The 19,314-nt window shown below is 49.5% G+C and overlaps 1 protein-coding gene across 1 annotated transcript; it reads left to right on the plus strand.

Moving 5' to 3' along the window:
* The first annotated feature begins 341 nt into the window (after positions 1-341).
* Positions 342-19,229, plus strand: PRMT9 (protein arginine methyltransferase 9). Its single transcript, XM_056118936.1, has 12 exons — positions 342-641; positions 1,654-1,802; positions 3,198-3,434; positions 4,065-4,232; positions 6,150-6,252; positions 7,934-8,040; positions 11,904-12,096; positions 12,464-12,647; positions 14,206-14,905; positions 16,166-16,319; positions 18,609-18,731; positions 18,934-19,229. Exons 1-12 carry the CDS (start codon positions 453-455, stop codon positions 19,147-19,149), a joined length of 2,523 nt encoding a protein of 840 aa, XP_055974911.1. The 5' UTR covers positions 342-452; the 3' UTR covers positions 19,150-19,229.
* The last annotated feature ends 85 nt before the right edge of the window (positions 19,230-19,314 follow it).

Raw genomic sequence — 19,314 nt, forward strand, 5'->3', positions numbered from 1 at the left:
CAAAGGAAATGTTTTAAGCACGTAAAAGCAAGAACAGGCAAGCAAACACCAAAAAACAAAAAAAAAAAACTCCAAATAAAAACAAAGCTCAGGTTCCAGTCCAAGAAAAAGCAGCTGCCCTGAAGCAAGCGGGAGATGCCAGAACAGCGGGGGCGGGGGGGGGGGGGCGGGGGGGGGGAGGAGCCTGGCGCGCAGGCGCACTACGCCCTCCTGCCCCCCCGCCGGAGCCCCGAGGGCCGTGACGCCACTCCCTGCGCCGGGTGCGCTGACGTCATCGCGCGCGCGCCGTCGCTGGGCGGCGCTTCCGGCGGGGGCCGCGCCATCCTTCCGGCGGCGGGGCTCGCGCTGTCGACGGTGTCTGGACCGGGGCGGGTGGCCGGCGAGGCAGTTTGGGCCTTCGCTTCGCGGGGCGAGCGTGCGTGGCGGTGCAGGCGTGCGGCGGGGACCGGCCCATGCCCCACTCGCGGCCCGGGCCCCGGCGGGGCGCGGGCGAGGGCGCCGAGGCGGCCGGGCGCGACGAGCTGCTGTCGCGCTCGCTGCAGAGCGCCGAGCACTGCCTGGGCGCCCGCGACTTCGGCACGGCCTACGCCCACTACCTGCTGGTGCTCAGCCTGGCGCCCGAGCTCAAGGACGGCGTCAAGGTGAGCCCGGGACGCGGCCCGGCTGGGCACCCCCCCACCCCGCTCCCGCCGGGGAGCGGCTCCCCTCCCCCACGCCCCCCACCCCCGACCCAAAAAACGGTCCGCGGCCTCGGCGTTTGGAAAGTGCCCACGGGTGCAGCTCGTCCTGCCCGGAGAGGGGTGGGGAGGGCGACGAGTCCACTGTTGAGGGGCCTGGGAACGCCAGATAAGATGACTGACTGGCAAGGGTCTGATGGGCAGCGCCCCCTTGCGCCCCCCCCCCCCCCCCGCCCGGAGCCCGGCTTGCAGGAGAGAGACCCTTGATTGCATGTTGCGAACGACCCTTAGCACAGTTAATGTGTTGGCGATGGATGCGACAAGAGACTGGGGCCGAAGACGAACCCTAACGGGTTGGAGCGATGGTACAGCGGGTAGGGTGTTTGCCTGGCACGTGGCCGACCGGGGTTCGATTCCCAGCATCCCGTATGGTCCCCCTAGCATTCCTGTGCATCACTGGGTGTGACCCAGAAAGCAAAAACAAAAACAAAAAAAAAAACGCAAAGAAAAACACCTAACAGACCCTGGGGAAGGAGGAGTAGATACTGTGATTTTTAAAAAAATTTATATATACTTTTTTTTCTGTTTGGGGGCCAGGCCTGGCAGTGCTCAGGTCTTATTCCCGACTCTGAGCTTAGGGATGACTCCTGGTGGATCCAGGGGTACCATATGCGGTGCCAGGATAGAGCCCGGGTTGCTAGCCGCTGTACCATCTCTCCAGCCCTGGCGTTGTGATTTGGCAGTGAAGGATGGAGATAATTTTGATTGGGCAGACTGTCAAATTCTGCATGTTCTTGCCATGTAGGTGGTAGAAATAATTCACCGTGCATTTGCTTACTTAGTAAAGGGGTCTACTAAAGCTAAATAAAATTGAAGGTGAGCTCTTAGGTAAGTTCACTTTGTGGAATTTTTAACCAGCGTTGCATAGTTTTTCCATCGTTTCTGTTCCTGACTGACACATTGTTCTCTTGTAAAGGAAACCTTTCAGTACACGCTCTTCAGATGGGCTGAAGAGCTTGATGCTCTCAATCGGACTCAAGACTTGCTGGGTTGCTATGAGCAGGCCTTTGAACTATTCCCTGATGATGAAGTGATCTGCAATAGTATGGGGGAGCATCTTTTCAGGTTTGTAGTGTTTTCAGTATTGTCAAAAATTCTCTTAACTCTCTGAGGAGGGGCAGATGAGACTAATTTGAACAGAAAAATTTAATAAACTGTTAACTTTCACAGGATCATAGTAAGGAGGGATTGACTGGTAAGGAGAGTTAAAAAAAAAAACAACCCCACAGGAATAGCAGACAGGGGATGTTTCTCAGCAGCACAGCACTGGTCTGCATGTGTGGGACCCTGGGTTCAATTCCTGGTACTGCCAGGAGGCGGGGGGTAGATTTGAAGAGAGAGTCCAGGGGTTAAACTGCCTTGGCTTGTATGCTGCTGACCCAAGTTCGATCCCTGACACCACTTAGGGTCCTCTGAGTACCACTAAGTTAATCTCTGAGCAGTCAGAAGTACACCCTGAGTGCTGTCTGTTGTAGTTAAAAAACGAGTACTCTTCTGTGTGGATTAGTAGTTTTTCCTGCCTGCCTTTGTTGTTGATTCAGTCATATCGCTCTAATTTAGTTACCATTATTGGGTCATTGCCTTCCTAAAAAATTAAGAGGAAAAACCAAAGCGTTTAGCTTAGGTACTCTCTATAGTTGCGTTATCTATAATAGTTAAAGTCAGATGTGTCATATGACAGGCAGAAACTGGTCTAGCAACAAGTAGAGCTGACTTTTGAGCCCCACGGCGCACAGTTGCTGGGAGAAAAGGTGTTCCGGGAAGGCCGAGACGAGCCTCTGGCAGGCTGGTGACTTTGTTTCAGGCAGTGAGTGGTTTCTAGAAGGTGCCCGTATCCAGAGAGGGTGACTGTTCAGAGCTTTTGTGCATGCTCTAGCAGGATGGCAATACATAGTCAAGTACATTTATTTGTTTAGGTATTGTGGCCACAGTCAGCTGTGGTCAGGGCCTCTAGCTCTGTTCTTTGGGATCCTTCCTGCTGGTGCTGGGAGACCACATATGCTGGGGATTCAAAACAGGGTGGCCCATGCACGATGAACACCTTCCCTGCCTGCTGGCTCTGACCTTTCAGTCCGTTTCAAGTCCAAGAGTTTGTAAATGTTGTTGGGGCTCAGAAAAGAAAGAAGTGGTTGAAGATTGGGGTCTTCAAAAGAGGCTTCTTGATGCCAGAGCGATAGTACAGTGGGTAGGGCATTTGCCTTGCACGCAGCCGACCTGGGTTCAATCCCCAGTGTCCCACACAGTCCCCCAAGCACCGCCAGGAGTAATTCCTGAGTGCAGAGGCAGGAGTAGCCCCTGAGCATCTCCAGGTATGGCCCCTTCCCCCTCCCCTCAAAAAAGCAAAAAAACAAAAGAGGCTTCTTGAAGGAGGTAGCTCCTGGTTGAGTAAACTTGGGGTCTTGTTAGCAGGAATCAGAGTTGATCACGTTTAGTTGAATACTTTGTCTGTTTTTGCTTTAGAATGGGTTTCAGAGATGAAGCAGCCGGGTATTTCCATAAAGCAGTGAAGCTAAATCCTGATTTCAGTGATGCAAAGGAGAATTTTTATCGTGTTGCCAACTGGCTGGTCGAGCGCTGGCACTTCATCATGCTGAACGACACCAGGAGGAACACGGTGTATAATGCAGCCATCCGAAAGGCGGTTGGCTCGGGGGCTAGCAGCGTTTTGGACATTGGAGCAGGAACTGGAATATTAAGGTTTGCTGGACTTGTATCTTACATGTAACTAAGCAAATGCATGTGAACTAAGGCAAGTTTAACAGTGGACGTTTTAAAAAGCTTATTTCTTTTTATATCTTTATTTTACACCTTTCTATATCTTTTTGTAGTTACTGATTTACTGTTACCACCACTTAAAAAGAAATCGAACCCATGCCCTCACACATACAGAACAAACACTGTAGTGCTGAACTCTGTCCCAGTCCACAGCTATTATTATATTTGTTCATTGACTCTCACTAACCACAAAGTGAATGTAACTACTAAGGAAAGGTGTGGGCTATTATTGCGATGGTGAACACTAACTTTTGAGAGTGCTTCTTCGGTTAGGGGTTGGCAGAATGCTTGCATTAGTGTTCTCATCTCAGTGAAAGCTTGGCAGCTTTGTTTGTGACAGTGGTGAGTTCTTACTGGGGGGGCGGGGTGCCATTTTATCATATGCTTTGTTTTGTGATTAGGATATTAATATATTTCGTCTGCAGAATGAATAATTGTGTTAAAGGATAATAGGAAGAAAATGCACATTTAAGCAGCATTAATTCTACAAAATTTAGGGAAAATAGACATTTGGATTATTCTTGATGGAACACTTATTTTTAACTCTTGTAGCATGTTCGCTAAAAATGCTGGTGCACGCTCTGTGTATGCTTGTGAGTTATCCAAGACCATGTATGAACTTGCGTGCGATGTCATAGCAGCCAACAAGATGGAAGCAGAAATCAAACTCTTGCATATGAAATCGCTGGACATAGAAATTCCAAAACACATTCCTGAAAGGTATTATGTACACAAATCTCATATTTATTATCTACTACTGCATTTCTTAATGTTTTCACATTTCTAGCTTCCAGCTCAAGCAAAAATGTTAGAATTCTTATTGAGAAGACGGGTATTGACTAGTTTAGCATGAGACAGATTTTCCTTTTGAAAATACAGGTATGGGATAGTTTAGCACAAGGTAGGTTTTCATAAGTCTATACTAGATACAGAATTACAGATTTTGAAGAAATTTGTGGCAGGTAACTTGATAAGCCTGATCTTTAGCAAGTTATCTTGCCTTTGTTAATTTCTTGTGTGTGGTCAATAATAGTGAAAAATGGGTACTGAAAATAAAATTTGAGTAACTTGATGGGTGTAGCACTTTTTTGGTCAACATTCTAGGCCAGTCTTTACAGTGAAAGCTTTGGAAGTGTTGGCTGTCAGTGAATTTTGACCTGGACCTTCCAGACACTCAGAGTGTATTCAGTTTTTTACTCATAAATCTTGACATTTTAGTGTTATCTTATTTTGAGTGATATCACAAAGCTGATAGCAATTTTAGAGCTTGAAGGAATTTAAAAATCACTTGGGGGTCTGAATTCTGTCCCCAGCACCACCAGAGGTGGCCCTTGTAGATAAGGCAGAGGCCAGTGACTTAGCACTGGGGTCTGAGCAGAATGCACCTCGCCACACTTGCTCTGTTGGCTCTCCTGCTCAGTCTGCTTCCTCTTACTAACTGTTTAATGCAGTTCTTATTGAGAGAGGTGTTTTTTGTATTGTTGGCCTTTTAGAAAAGTCTCCTGTAATTATTTGTGTACATACTTAGGCTTTGTAGAGTTTCTGTATCTGTCCTGATGAAAGCCATCTCGTTTCATTATTGAGGCAGGTGGTGGTAGGTGCAGTGTTCTTCCGGCTTCACCGGCACCATAACAAATCCCATAGACTAAGGTGTCACTTTCTTGTAGTTGTGCGGGCCAGAGGTGCAGCATGTTTGCTCCCTGAGGGAGTTTGCCTCTCAGGTCCCTGGTCCCTGTCACCCGCCACCCCCCAGCACCTCTTGGTGCACCCTCGCGGGGGAAAAAAAAAATCAAGATCATAAGCCTCTTAGGAAGTAAAAGCTTTACGTAGACCATTTTTCATTTATCAGTTCAACTGACATTCAGAGTATGGATGAAAGATGTTGAATGTAGTACAGTCATAGTTTTTATTCTGACCTTCAGAAGCTTATTTAGAAATGTCACGGTGTTGAACCAGGTGATGACATACCATCCATATCATAAATGTATACAATTGGAAATAATGAACATTTTGTGTCTGTGTGGTTTAGGCATTGTAGGGAATACCAGCTTGTTTTCTGTCCCAAGGCACCTGCAATTACAGGAACAGAAGGGACATATGTGAAACATTTTCGTACCACGTGCATGATGCTGGCAGGAAGTGCTGATGAGGCTCCAAGAAGGGAGAAATTATTTTGGTGTCTATTTGAGTAAAATGCCTTAGAAAAAAAGAAAGGACACACTAGAGCTCTTTGGATAGTCTCTTGTGAAAAGCAAGATCAGCCAAGGAAAGGCATGATGAGCCAGGAAGAAGAGGGACTGCTGTTCCAAAGAGCACGGAAACTGAGCTGCTTGATTCCACTCGCTAAGGAAGGGACCGGTTTGTTAGCCTTGACATTAGGAGTCCAGTTCCTCAGCGGCAGGGAGGGGGCCTGGATGGGTAACAGGAAACCTTGGCAGGGATTCAGCGGTGAGAGCGAAGCTGGTGTCCCCTGAGTGCCTCTGGGAGTAGCGAGAGGGGCAGCAGTTGGAGTGAGAAACGGTCCCCTCGGGCATAAGCACTGTATTATAACATGCTCTTCCTTCTCTCAGCTTTGACGTCTGTGTAAGCAGCATGATACCTTACTTACGTCTGTATCTTTAAACAATCATTCTATAGAGTGTCCCTAGTTGTAACAGAAACTGTCGATGCAGGTTTATTTGGAGAAGGAATTGTGGAGAGTTTGATTCATGCATGGGAACATTTACTTTTGCCACCAAAGGTAAGCCAGCACGAAAGCCATTGCATTTTGTTCATGGTTTCATAGCTGTTCACTGGCGGGGAATTTTATCTCTGGGGGTATTAGGACCACCTCCTAGCGGTGCTCAGGAATTAGCAGCGGGGTCAGCTGTGTGCAGTAGGGTATACTTAGCTGTGTATAGGATATACTGCGTATAGGGTATACTTTTACCCTATATGCTATACCATCTCTAGCCCTCAGTAACTTTATTGAATGCCCAGTGTCTTTGCAGAGTATTCTGCAATGCATCCCACTGTCAGGATAGTCACTCTGGGTCATGGGTCTTGATGTGGGCTGGGATGTAGCCGAGTGGTAGAGCGCTTGCCTTACATGTGTGGGGCCCTGAATACCATCTCCAGCACCGAAATCTATAGAAAGCACTCAGTAACAATGTGTTGTATACACATGCTCGGAATAGGCCGACAGGCACACACCCTTCCAGCGGGGGAAGTTGGTAAGTGTTAGTAGTTAAGATTCCAGTGTAGAGGGACTGACTGGAATTCCTCAGTAGTGTTGAGAAATGGAGGCACTTACACTCTGAAGCCATTTTTTTGAGCCATACCTGTGGTGCTCAGGGACAACTGTGCGTGGTGCTTGCGGACCAAGTGACACCAGGATCAGACTTGGGACTTCTGCATGCAAAGCAGACACTCCAGCCCTCTGAGTTGTCTCCTTGCCTACTCCTTAGATTTTTTGTTTCTGGGCATCCAGCAGGTGTGGGGGTTCGAACTTGCAAAGCATGCACCCTACTCGCTGGACTAGTGCTCTGACCCACCACTTGGATTTTTGGGCAAGTTACTAAGAGGGAGTCTAGTGATAGCTGACTTGGTATTGTTCCCAAGTGCCAGGGAACCCAGGCTGCGATAGGCCAGGATCCCCTTGGTGTTGTCACGTTGTCTTGCATAGAAATGCTCAACTGTGTCTCACAAACCGAAAGTTAGTTTCTGTGATCTGTATTCTGAATGAAAGGACTTGAATCTAGAATGAACACTTCCGTTATGATAGTGATTTGGATTAAAAATAACTAGAAAATGAAAAAAAGCAGTTTGTTTTTTCAAGTGGGTAATGGTGACTTGCAATTTTCTATTAAAATTGTATCCAGTAGTCTTTTGTGTAGTCCTCCTTTTGCACCCTCCTTATTTGTACTATAAAAAAAGGTATTTTTCAAAAATATGTTTATATACACGAATGCATATATGTGTGTGTGGATGTATATACACATACAAATGAAAATAAACATTCATTTGTTTATTTTATTTTTTATTCTAAAAAGACAGAATTGATGCACAACTTAGTTTCAGATGTCCAGTGTAATTTATGAAACTGTCACCTTGATAAGCCTAGTTAAAAAGAGAAACGTGATTCTATTATTCAACATTAAAACATTATTGTGTCATGTTACTGTAACTTATTTTTTGGGCCATACCTTGTGCTTAGGGACTGTTCTGGCTGTAGTCAGGAGTTACTCTCATAGTCCTCTGGGAACTGTATGTGCCCCTGTGCTATCTCTCCGCCCAACAAAAGGAACTTTAAAGAAAAAACAGTTTTAAACAGATTATTCTTAACTATTAAGCTTTTTATTAAAAATTTTCATAGCTTTTCATCACAGGTGTATCATTTGCATATACCTAATTGAGTATAACTTGTATTGTTTTGTCTTTAGACCACAGGTAGTCATGATGATTGTGAAAAATTTGGAAAAGTTATACCAGCAAGTGCTGTTATGTTTGGCATGGCAGTTGAATGTGCAGAGATAAGAAGACATCATAGGTAGGTGATTATTTAGATGGCATATTTAAAAACAGTAATTATAAGTAGTAGAGTACTTAACAAGTCAAGTTACTTAGTAAAATACTTATTTGGATGAGAATTTGTCGGAGATTTTTTTTTTTTTTCTTTTTGGGTCACACCTGGTGATGTACAGGGGTTACTCCTGGCTCCACACTCAGTAATTCCTGGTGATGCTCGGGGACCATATGGGATGCAGGGAATCAAACCCGGGTCAGCCACATGCAAGGCAAATACCCTACCCACTGTATTGCTCCAGCCCGAGAATTTATAGTTTCTTGGCCTTTAAGTTTATGATGCTATTCAAATATTAATTTTGGGGGGACTTTATTGTCATTTATTAATAATGAAACTCTGGATTGAAAACCAATGTTTGATTTAATTTGAAGATTAATTTTGACATAGCATCACGGTATCACGGTCCTCCCATTGTTCATCGATTTGCTCGAGCGGGCCCAGTAACATCTCCATCGTGAGACTTGTTGTTACTGTGTTTGGCATATTGAATATATCACGGGTAGCTTGCCAGGCTCTGCCGTGCGGGCGAGATACTCTCGGTAGATTGCCGGGCTCTCCGAGAGGGGCGGAGGAATCGAATCGAACTCCGTTCGGCCATGTTGGCCGCTTGCAAGGCAAACGCCCTCCCGCTGTGCTATCGCTCCAGCCCTGACATAGCATATTCTTTGAATATGAATGAGTCACATTGAATGAATTGGATAGATTCATACAGCAAAGTATTAATCAGACTGAATTTTATTTTATTTTTTTGTTGAACCACTGTGAGATACAGTTACAAAACTTTTGTTTGAGTTTCAGTCGTGCAATGATCGAACACCCATCTCGCCACTAGTGCACATTCTCCACCAGTGTCCCCAGTTTACACCGCCCCTCTTTCCAGCTCTCCCCCTGCCTCTGTGGCCGACAATTTCCTCATACTCTACTTTTGGGCATTATGGTTTGCAGTAGAAATATTGAGAGGCTATCACGTTTGGTCCTTTATCTCCTTTCAGCACACATCTCCCATCCCTACCGATCCTTCCGACCATCATTGCCTTAGTGATCCCTTCTCTATCCCAGCTGCCTTCTCCCCCAGCTCATGAGACAGGCTTCCAACTATGGAGCAATCCTCCTGGCCCTTGTGTCTACTGTCCTTGGATGTCAGTCTCATATTATGTTATTCTATACTCTGCAAATGAGCGCAGTCCTTCTATGTCTGTCCCTCTCTTTCTGACTCATTTCACTTAGCATGATACTATCCATGACCATCCACTTACAAGCGAATTTCATGACTTCATCTTTCCTCACAGCTGGATAATATTGCATTGTGTAAAGGCCCTCCCGTTGATCATCGATTTGCTCGAGCGGGCCCAGTAACGTCTCCATTGGAGACTTTGTTGTTACTGTGTCTGGCATATCGAATACTCTCGGTAGCTTGCCGGGCTCTCCGAGAGGGGCGGAGGAATCGAACTCGGGTCGGCCATGTTGGCTGCGTGCAAGGCAGATGCCCTACCCGCTGTGCTATCGCTCCAAGTTTCTTTAACCATTAGACTGAACTTTAGACGAAAAATTTCCTGTGTGAAAATAGTTTTTGCTTGAATTTGCTTCTCCCTGTTTCCTCGTTATTCTTTGACTGTTGTGGGGCCTCCGCTCCAAGGGGTGCTGGGCACGTGCGCCCCCATTGGTCCTGCCCAGTGGGTGTGTGCTGCACGCAGCCTTTGCCCCTGCAGGAGCAGGTCAGGAAGGAGAAACCGCTTGGCTTGTGGCAGGGCGGGCCCTCTGGTGGTGCTTGGGGGCCCCAGGGCTGCAGCCCACTCAGCCTCCCGTGTGCAGGCCTGTGCCCGGCCCTCTGAGCTGTTTCCCGGGCCCTGACATACATGCCTTTGGGGTGTTCAGGAGGCTTAGGGGCCCTGTCGGTGATTTGCAGCCAGCTGGGCCAGGGCAGGGTAAGGGTGTGGTGTGTGTGTGTGGAGGGGGGTCCTCTGGCCACTCTGGCAGTGCTGGCGCTCCAACGCTGCACCCTGCGAGTCTTGGGGAGCGTGTGGTGCTGGGAATTGAACCCAGGCCAGGCGCATAGCAGGAGCGCACCCTCATTGCTGTACAGTCTCGGGTGCCTGGAGTTTGAACAGTGACGAGACGGGCCCCAGGAGCAGTGGGGTGTGCCAGGGGCAGCCTCTGCTTTCTCCTGGACCAGGTTATAGCAGGCTAAAGTTGGATGTATTTTATTTTTTGTTTGTTTTGGGGTCATACACTGTGGTGCTCAGGGCTTCCTCTTGGCCGGACTTTGGGGACCTGGGTGGGCCACGCCCTATGCCCTGTACCATCTACTCTGGTCCCACTTGATGTATTTTATAAAAAATTAATGGGATCTTACCATTCACTCCTTTTAATTTTTTTTTAAGGGGGGGGTGCACAACTAACCATGCGCAGGGCTTGTTGCTGGCACTGTTCAGGAATTGCTTCTGCTGGGCTGTGAGAGGGGGTGCATATGGGGTGCTGGGGATTGAGCCCAGGTTAGTGGCATGCACGGCAAGCACCCTGCCCGTTGTCCTCTCTCTGGCCCACCAGTATCCAGTATCTGACTGTATTCCGAGAAGTAGAGACATCAATCCCCGAAGAGTGAATCGGGGCCAGAGAGCTCCACAGCTGAGCCCGGGCTTTGTATGTGGAGCCTGCGTTCCGTCCCCGGCACCTCATGCCCGGGCACCCCCAAGCACCTCCAGGTGTAGCCCCTAAAAACAATGAATCTGGGATTTGCTTGGCTTAGGTAGGCACCCAAAAGTCTCCTCGAATGTTTGGAAATAGTGCAGTAGTGCAGAGTCTGTATTCTCAACAGTACTTGTCACTTGCTATTTCTGCCCCCTTTCTGATGCAGTAATACGATTTATTTCCTTGTTGGCCAGTGAGTCTGAGCGACTGACTGTGCTTCTCTGGACATGTTCTTTTGTCAAGTGTCTCTTTTGCCCATTTCTCTTTCTTTGTTTTTAAAATTATCATAGTTCAGTGACTGCAGTAGTGTTCCTGCTTGATGCTCACAGATCTCACACCTCACCCCCACCAGAGTGTCCGGGGCCGCTTCTGCCTTCTCCCGTTGCTCTGGACGGTTCTCCACACAGCGCTGGGCCCTGCTCAGACCTAGTGACGCAGGGCGGGCGGCCAGCAGAGCTCTTCCGGCCATGCGTGGATGGCTCTGGTGCCAGGGCACGGAACTGATGCTCCCCTGAGCAAGGCATGTGTTTACCCTGTGAGCCGTGTCCTTGGCCCAGTGTTTTGCCCATTAAGAAAACAATTTGTAGAAATTAAAAAATCTGTTTTGGGCTGGAGCGATAGCATAGTGGGCAGGGCGTTTGCCTTGCACGCAGCTGACCCGGGTTCGATTCCCAGCATCTCATATGGTCCCCTGACCACTGCCAGGAGTAATTCCTGAGTGCAGAGCCAGGAGTAACCCCTGTGCATAGCCAAGTGTGACCTAAAAAAAAAAAAAGAAAAAGAAAATCTGTTTCAGCTCTGTGAGTAGTTTGTTGAGTAGATGAATCATGGATCTCTACTGTGTCTGTCTTGGAGTGGCCCAGACCCAACTGCTGTGCAGATTTCTCCTCTGACTGTGGCTGTGTCTGTCCCCACTCTGGCTATCTTTGGATGAGCAGTTATTATTATTTTTTTAATTCTGTGAATCTGTTTGTTTGCATTCTTTATAGTTACTGATTTGTATAGTCTTATTACTGTAATTGTATTTAGGAAACTGGTCTGTAAAATTTTCTTTTTATGTTCACTTTCTCGGGACTGAATCTTAGATGGTATTGTCTGCAGGCACCCACCCGGTCTTTCTTTCCTTCCCCTCTCACCAGAGTAGGGAGTAAGGACCTTGCTGGCATCTGTTTGCCCCCAAATGTGAAGTTCCGGAGCCCGTCTTACACGGCTGCAGATACCGAAGAGACGGTGGAGCCGTATACGACGGAGAAGATGAGCCGGGTCCCAGGCGGGTACACGGCGCTGACACAGAGCTTCGAGATCCTGACAGTAGATTTCAACAGCCCTCAGGTGAAGCGAGGCTCACTGGCTTTCTGGGGCTTGTTTTTGAGCCACCCGTGCTGGTGCTTGGGCCTAACTCCTGGTTTGAGCTCACAGATTCCTCCTGGAGGGGCTTGGGACCTTATGGGGTGTTGGGAGTCCAACCTGGCTCGGCTTTGTGCAAGGCGAGCGTCTTCCTGCTGTCCTCTCAGCCCTTGGCCTTGTCTTTAGGGCTGTGTGGGTTTTTGCCGAGAGCTTCCCCATGGGGCCTTCAGCGTCCCCCAAAGGACACTGGCAGGACCGAGCTCGGAGAAGTGCAAGAGAGTTTTTAGCAGGGCGTGTTTACACTCAGCATTTAGAATCCTTTCTCTCTGTCTCTCGTGTGCGTTTTGATCAGGAATTAAAAAATCTTGCAACCAAAAAACCCAACAAAATGGCTATTCCTGTGGTTAAAGAAGGCGTCTGGGATGCTGTTGTGGTGTGGTTCGTCCTCCACCTGGATGCGGAGCACAGTCTGTCCACCAGCCCCAGCGAGGAGACGTGTTGGGAGCAGGCAGTGTACCCTGTGCTGGACCTCGCAGGTGGGCTTCCTCAGCGCCAGGAGACCCCCTCGGGTGAGAAGGTGCCAGTCAAGGCGGGGTGCGGACCTCTTTCAGAATTTTCTTTCTTAAAGCTAGTTTAAAACACTTACTTCGTGTTAAGATGAGACCAGAACAGTTCTGCTGACCCCACTCAGAAGGACCTGGAGTCATTTCTCGAGTTGGTCATCTGCAGATGGGAGAATTCTGGCCCTTTGTCTCTGCCTCATTGTGTGGAGCCGCAGCCGGGACAGCTGATGGCATCGTGGGGCCCGAGGTCACAGGCCTGCCAGCTCATATAGTCGGGAGTGTTTAGCTTCATGGGGCTCAGGAACCAGGAGCTGCCTTCGGGAAGTTCTGCACTAAACATTTTCTTCTTTTGATAGAGATGTACCTTGGCCAGTAAACTGATGCGATGCTAAGGAATTCACAGCAGTTCTGTTATATAGAAAACCATGATCTTTTCCAAACTGTTTAGTCAGTTAACTTTTTTTCAAGGGGCGGGGAGATAGCTCAAAGGGCTAAAGCGCATGCCTGGTGTCCAGAACCCCTGAATCCTACCCACGTGCTGGATAGAGCCCTGGTAGCCCCCGAGCACCTCTGCAGCGGCCCCATGACACTGGCACTGCATTGCCAAGCTAGCATCGACCATCCAGCATGCGCTTCTGAGCTGGGGTGGCCTCTGAACACCCTAAGCAGGGCTTGAGAGGACCCCCACCCCTCCAATAACAACAGCTCTAGTTTAGCAAGGTTCCTTGTCCCAGAGCCCCTGTTGTCCTGTGGCTCGCTGGTGTTTCGAAGTTGGTCTGGGATTTGGTTTCCCAGCTGGGCCCTGTGTTGCTCCTTGGCTGGCCTTGGTGGTTATTGCTGGTGCTTTGTCACTGTCCGATTCGCCCTTCCTCATATTGCCAAGTTTGAGCCCAGTGCTTCACACAGGTGAGGCAACTGCCTTGTTGCCGCTGAGCTGTATTTCTGGCCTGCTGCCGTGCTCCGAGGAACTGTGTCTTTGAGAAAAGTCTCCCATTAGGGTACCTGGAGGTTTGGTATTGACTGCTCAGTTTCTGTTGTTTGGATCACACCTGGCAGTGCTCAGGGGTTGCTTCCAGGGGCGTTGGGGACTGAACGCAGAGCAGATCCATATGCAGGAGGCCTGTGGCGTTCTCTGGCCCTCACTGCCTGCCTTTCTCTGTCCTGTCTTCCTTCCCTTCTTCATGGTGCGCCCCCTGCAGCCCGTTCCTTGCCGGAGGTGTGGGGACGCAGTCCTGCCTAGCGACCGGAGTTCTGTGATGTGGCTTGTTGGGGTGCTCTGATGGGGCTCCCGAGTCTCTCCACTTGGATCTTCGGATTTCTCTTTTCCTGAGACGAGCTGCTGGGATTGTCATTATTTTGTTTGCCTTCCCCACGCCCCTGAGGGAAATGAATACGCCAGTGCACTTAATTCTAAGGATCCCTTCCTGGGGTGGAAAGAAAATGTAGGAGGTGGAGTGGGAATGGTCGCGAGGACCCTTGACTTACGGTGTCATTCACCTGTTCCATCTTCCCTTTTGTCTGTGTGATGAAGACTACAGGATAAAACCTGGGGACCACGTGATGATGGAGGTGTCATGTCAGGATTGTTATTTACGGATCCAGAGTTTCTGTGTCTGCAGTTCCGATTCAGAAATGGATGTTGGGAAGAGTTCCGCTGGGGAGAAAGACTTGTCCCCTGTGGGGCCCGAGGCTGAACTCTGCAGCGCGCTGGCCAACCTTCAGACCAGTCGGCCGGACGCTGTGGAGCAGACCTGCATGCTGGAGTCCACGGAAATCGCCTTGCTCAATAACGCCCCCTACCACGAAGGCTTCAGACTGGCCATGAGCAAAGTGTTTTCTTCCCTCGCCCCCGAGACGCCATGTCCGGATAGCTCGGAGCCTCGCCTCGTGGGTGCTGGCGAGAGTCCCGACCCGAGCGTCCCTGAGCCTTTCTACGTGCTGGATGTGTCCGAAGGCTTCTCTCTCCTGCCTCTGATCGCGGGCGCTCTGGGCCAGGTTCGACCGTACAGCTCCGTGGAGAAGGACCAGCATCGCCTCACCCTGGACCTCATCTCGGAAGCCAACCGCTTTCCTAAGGACGCCCTGGAGTTCTGGCTGAGGCACGTGGAGGACGAGTCCGCTGTGCTGCAGAGGCCGCGCTCGGACAAGCTGTGGAGCATCATCATCCTGGACGTGATCGAGCCGTCGGGGCTCATCCAGCAGGAGATCATGGAGAAGGCCGCCATATCCAGGTAGGCTGGCCCAGGGGATCGGCAGTACCGCGTGCTGCTCGCGTGTGCCGTTTCTCTTCTAAACTTCGTTGTTGATTCTGGCGCTGTGCCCAGCTGTGCTCAGGGCTATTCCCGGCTTGAAGCTTGGAGGTCATCATGTGCTCCAACCCTTGGGGCGCTCTCCAGTGCCACGGGTTACTGGGGTGTTCCCCTTCAAAGGGAAGCGTGGCACTGCTCTGGGAATAAGAACTAGTCTGGGGATTATATATGACCAGCTAATAAACCCTGTGAAGTGACGCAGATGGTGAGGAGAGCTGGGAACGCAGAGGGTCCAGCCAGAATCAGATGTCACTGATTTCCTGAAGTCATTGAGATTTCTCTAAGTCACTTGATCTCTTTCTCTTTGATTTTCTTCTCTACGTAATGAGGGCTCAGAGGCATTTCAGTTTCCTGAATACCTATTCCTTTTTGTGATGTAAGCACTGTGGGGGATGGTTCGGGTCAGGATCATGAATTGTCTGCACAGTGAAGGCTCCTCGGAGGCATTCTGGCTTCCTGAACAGCTATTACTGCCTACAATTTAAGCGCTGTGTAGGATGATTCTGGTCAGATCATGAATTGTCTTTAGAAGTCTGAAGCTGTTTCAGTTGAGTCCTTCTCTAGCTGTTTTTGGTACATGAGAAGGCTGAGTTTCATTTCTGGTGTTACTTTAGATCACTTGGTTTAAGTTGTATGTTAAATTGCTAAATTTCACTTTTTATTGAGACAGTTATTTGCAAGGCTGAGGCTGAATCTTTTTTTATTTTTTAATTGGATCACTGAGATAGTTAGAAAGCTTTCATGATTTTCAGTCATAATGCTGGCAAGACCTTAACCCAATGCACATGTCTCCCTCGGTGCACATAATTCCACCACCAGTGTCCCCAGTATCCCTTCTGCCATCCGCACTCCATCCCGCCCTCTGCCTCTGTGGAAGGGACCTTCCTTCTTACTGTCTACTTTTGGTGTTTGGTCCTTGGTCTACTTGAGGCTGAGTCTTTGAGACTCCTATTATCCTTTTACTAGCAAACTCTCATTGGGGGTTTCTGTCTGCCAGGTGACTGGTTACTTTCCTTTCCCTGATGGGAAGTCTCTTTAAATTGAGTGGGAGATAGTGTCAGTGGCCTCCCATCTGGACAATGCTGTTACACTGAAATCATGTTAAGTAAATCATGGATTTACCTATGGGTGTTTCTGAAGCGCCGGGAGTCCGGATGCCTGTGAAATGTTTCCCTTCCCTAGATGTTTGCTGCAGTCGGGAGGCAAGATCTTCCCTCAGTATGTGCTGATGTTCGGGCTGCTGGTGGAGTCCCAGACGCTGCTGGAGGAGAGCGCTGTGCAGGGCCAGGAGCGGACTCTCGGGCTAAACATAGCGCCTTTCATTAACCAGTTTCAGGTAAGTGTCTGCTTCCTGATTCAGTGCTGTCTCCGCGGCATTCTCCGTCACTGTGTCTGGGTCGGTTAGGATGGTGCTCAGTTCCTCAGAGCAAAGGAACCTGTTAGGGCAAGAAACAACCTAGGGGTGCTGGAGAAGTATTTCGGGTTAAGGCCTTGCCAGCAGCCACCTGGGCTCAATCCCTGGCACCATGTATTTTCCCCTGAGCACAGCCAGCTGTGGCAACAACAAAGTCCACCTAGGGTCTAGACTGGCCAAGGAATTCTCTGTTACTAACAAAGTCAGTACAGCCCTCCAGCCGCCCATTCGAAGTGAGAAATGGTAACCTGTTTGGTTTTGTGAGAGTGCTAGCTCTTTGATTTTCAGAGAGCCAGACCACCCGTACTTCAGACTTTGAAGTCTGCTTGGTTCATTTTGGGCTACAGTCCCCGCTTTCTGGCGAGCAGACCAGACCTTTATTCAGGTCTTGCATGCAGAGCACATGCCAGCCCGTTGAGCTGTCCTGGCCCTGCGCTGGAACTCAGCCCCGCTGCAGCCTTGGGCGGAGCAGCTCGGTCTGGGCCATCAGGAGTGGAGGGTGCAGGGGACCCGGAAACTGAAGTACAGGTGTGTGTGTGGGGGGGTGCGCTCATTGCTGTCCAAACAGGGAGTGAAATAGGGAGTGTCTGGATCTGAATTAAATTTGTGTGTGTATGTGGAAGTTTAGGGAAACTTGGGGCTGGAGGGTTGAGGAAAGAAGTAGGTGGGTGACTGTTGCAAGCCCGGCCGAGTCTGGGACGGGGGGAGGCTGAGCAGAGGCAAGAAGTACCTGAACAGCAGCTGAAGCCACATGACAAAGCTTTTGACTCTGTACTTAGATCTTCCAAATACACACTTGCTGAGCAAATACTTTTTTTTTTAAAATTTTTTAACTTTCTTTTATTAGTGAGACATCATGAGGTACAGTTGTAGACTTACAAATTTTTGTGCTTGGGTTTCAATTGTACAATGATCAAATACCCATCCCTCCACCAGTGCCCATTTCCCACCACCACGGACCCCAGTATCCCTCCCACCCCCCATCCCCCCATCCCCCCCTACCTCTGTGGCAGGGCATTCCCTTCTGTTCTCTCTCTCCTATTGGGTGTTGTGGTTTGCAAAAGAGGCAGTGGGTGACAATCATGTTTAGTCTATAGTCTACTTTCAGCAGAGCAGATACTTTTTTCAGATCTTCCTAATGTTATAAAGTTTAGTATCCTGTTTTTTGGAGAGTTTAGTAGAGAACATCAGGAGATAGGAACAGTCAAGTTCTTTGTGGTCCAGGGCCACCATCGCTTCTCTCTGGTCTCCAGTGGCATCACTGATTCTTGACTCCAGCAGAACCTGCTGCATTTCGATGCTGCCCTTTGCTGGCCTACAGCCTCCTCCCCCTTTCTGAGAGGCCCCCCCCCCCCCCCCCGGGGCTGTAGCCTCGATCTAGCCCTGTCAGCCCACACCTGCCTGACCATCTCCCCGTCTCTGCAGCCACCCAGACTCTTACATGCTACTCTTCCTTCTCAAGTGTGGTGGTGGTCTGTTAGAGAGAATGCTGACTGAACTAGAGGAGCAAAATTATTACAAAAGAGTAAAAACGTAGAAATGTCTTTGCCAGATGTTACTGTGTACACTGTCTGATGTCTGAGGAACACAGCTTTGAGAGTAGAAAAATCCCTGACCCCGTGAAGCTCCCCTTCATGTGGACAGCACACAGGCTGGGCTGACTGGGAAAGTGGAAGCCACAAAGCCCAGCTTCCGGCCCTGCTGGCGTCGCCCCCTCAGCACCACCGGATACGGCTCCTGGAGATGGACAGACCCAGAGAGCAGACAGAGCTTAGTGTCACGGCCAGGGGCCATGGTAGGTGGAAGGGGAAGACAGTGGCCCTGGGTTCTGTCCCTGCGCCTGGGCGGCCGAGCACTGTTCAGTGTAGCCCCGAGTAGCTCGGAGCAACACTGGGTGTGGGCCCCCCAGCCAAAATCAGTAAGAAATCGTCCTATTTGCTTATCATGTCATCATTCACAAGCATATCCATGGTTGAAAAGTTCAGGATAGTTTAGCTTAAGTAAAAATTCGTTTTCATCCCAGCAAATAGTAGCTAACCGAAACTATAGCAGGTCACACAGCCCGCTTTTGGTTTGCTTATTCCCCTGGAACTGGAATCAGGAAAACCCGTGTCGTCCGACTGGTGAGGAAAGGAAAGGCAGTGAATGCGGTCACGGCCCAAGAAGCCGCTGAGACCTGGAGCCCAGCTGAGCGGGGCGTTTCCTTTGCAGGTGCCTGTGCGTGTGTTCCTGGACCTGTCCTCGCTGCCCTGTGTGCCTCTGAGCAAGCCTGTGGAGCTCCTGCGGCTGGACTTGATGACGCCGTATCTGAACACGGCTCACAGAGAAGTCAAGGTAACGTGGGGGTGACTGCTACCCACGCTTAAGCAGCGGGACTGGAAACAGCCACATGCTTGGAAAATTTAAACGCCACTTTGGTCAGTTGACGTGAATTTGAATTGGATAGTTAGGTTTCTTTAACTGAAAATGACTTCAAAAGCCAGGCGGGCTCCAGATGTGCCCTTTGCTAATGGCCTGGGATGCTTTCTTGCTGCAGGTGCCCATTTGCAAATCCGGACAGCTTACAGCCATCCCCTTCTGGTATCACATGTACCTCGACGACGAGGTCAAGTTGGATACTTCGAGTGAAGCCTCGCACTGGAAACAAGCCGCAGTGGTGTTGGACCGCCCTGTCCAGGTGCAAGCAGGGGACGAACTCGTGCTCAGTGTCCAGCACCACAAAAGCAGCGTAAGCATCACAGTGAAGCAGTGAGCTGGATTCCAGGGCCAGCCCCAGCCTTCTGCTCTGCGTGCAGTGGACTGCCATGACACATGGGCGTCGGTGGGAGTCTTTGTATTAGTCATATATGTAGATGTGTATTTTGGAATTGACACGAATAAAGGTGTATTTAAAGATCCCAAAGTTGTTGGGTCACTG

Source organism: Sorex fumeus, unplaced genomic scaffold (genome assembly GCF_029834395.1).
Source record: "Sorex fumeus unplaced genomic scaffold, SorFum_2.1 ptg000039l, whole genome shotgun sequence".
In the NCBI taxonomy this organism is placed as follows: Eukaryota; Metazoa; Chordata; class Mammalia; order Eulipotyphla; family Soricidae; genus Sorex; species Sorex fumeus.

Bases quoted from the DNA above. Each gene is read 5' to 3' on its own strand.
- PRMT9 (XM_056118936.1), top strand. From the start codon at position 453: ATGCCCCACTCGCGGCCCGGGCCCCGGCGGGGCGCGGGCGAGGGCGCC. The intron at 642-1,653 runs GTGAGCCCGGGA...TCTCTTGTAAAG, and splicing joins AGCTCAAGGACGGCGTCAAG to GAAACCTTTCAGTACACGCT. The intron at 1,803-3,197 runs GTTTGTAGTGTT...TTTTTGCTTTAG, and splicing joins ATGGGGGAGCATCTTTTCAG to AATGGGTTTCAGAGATGAAG.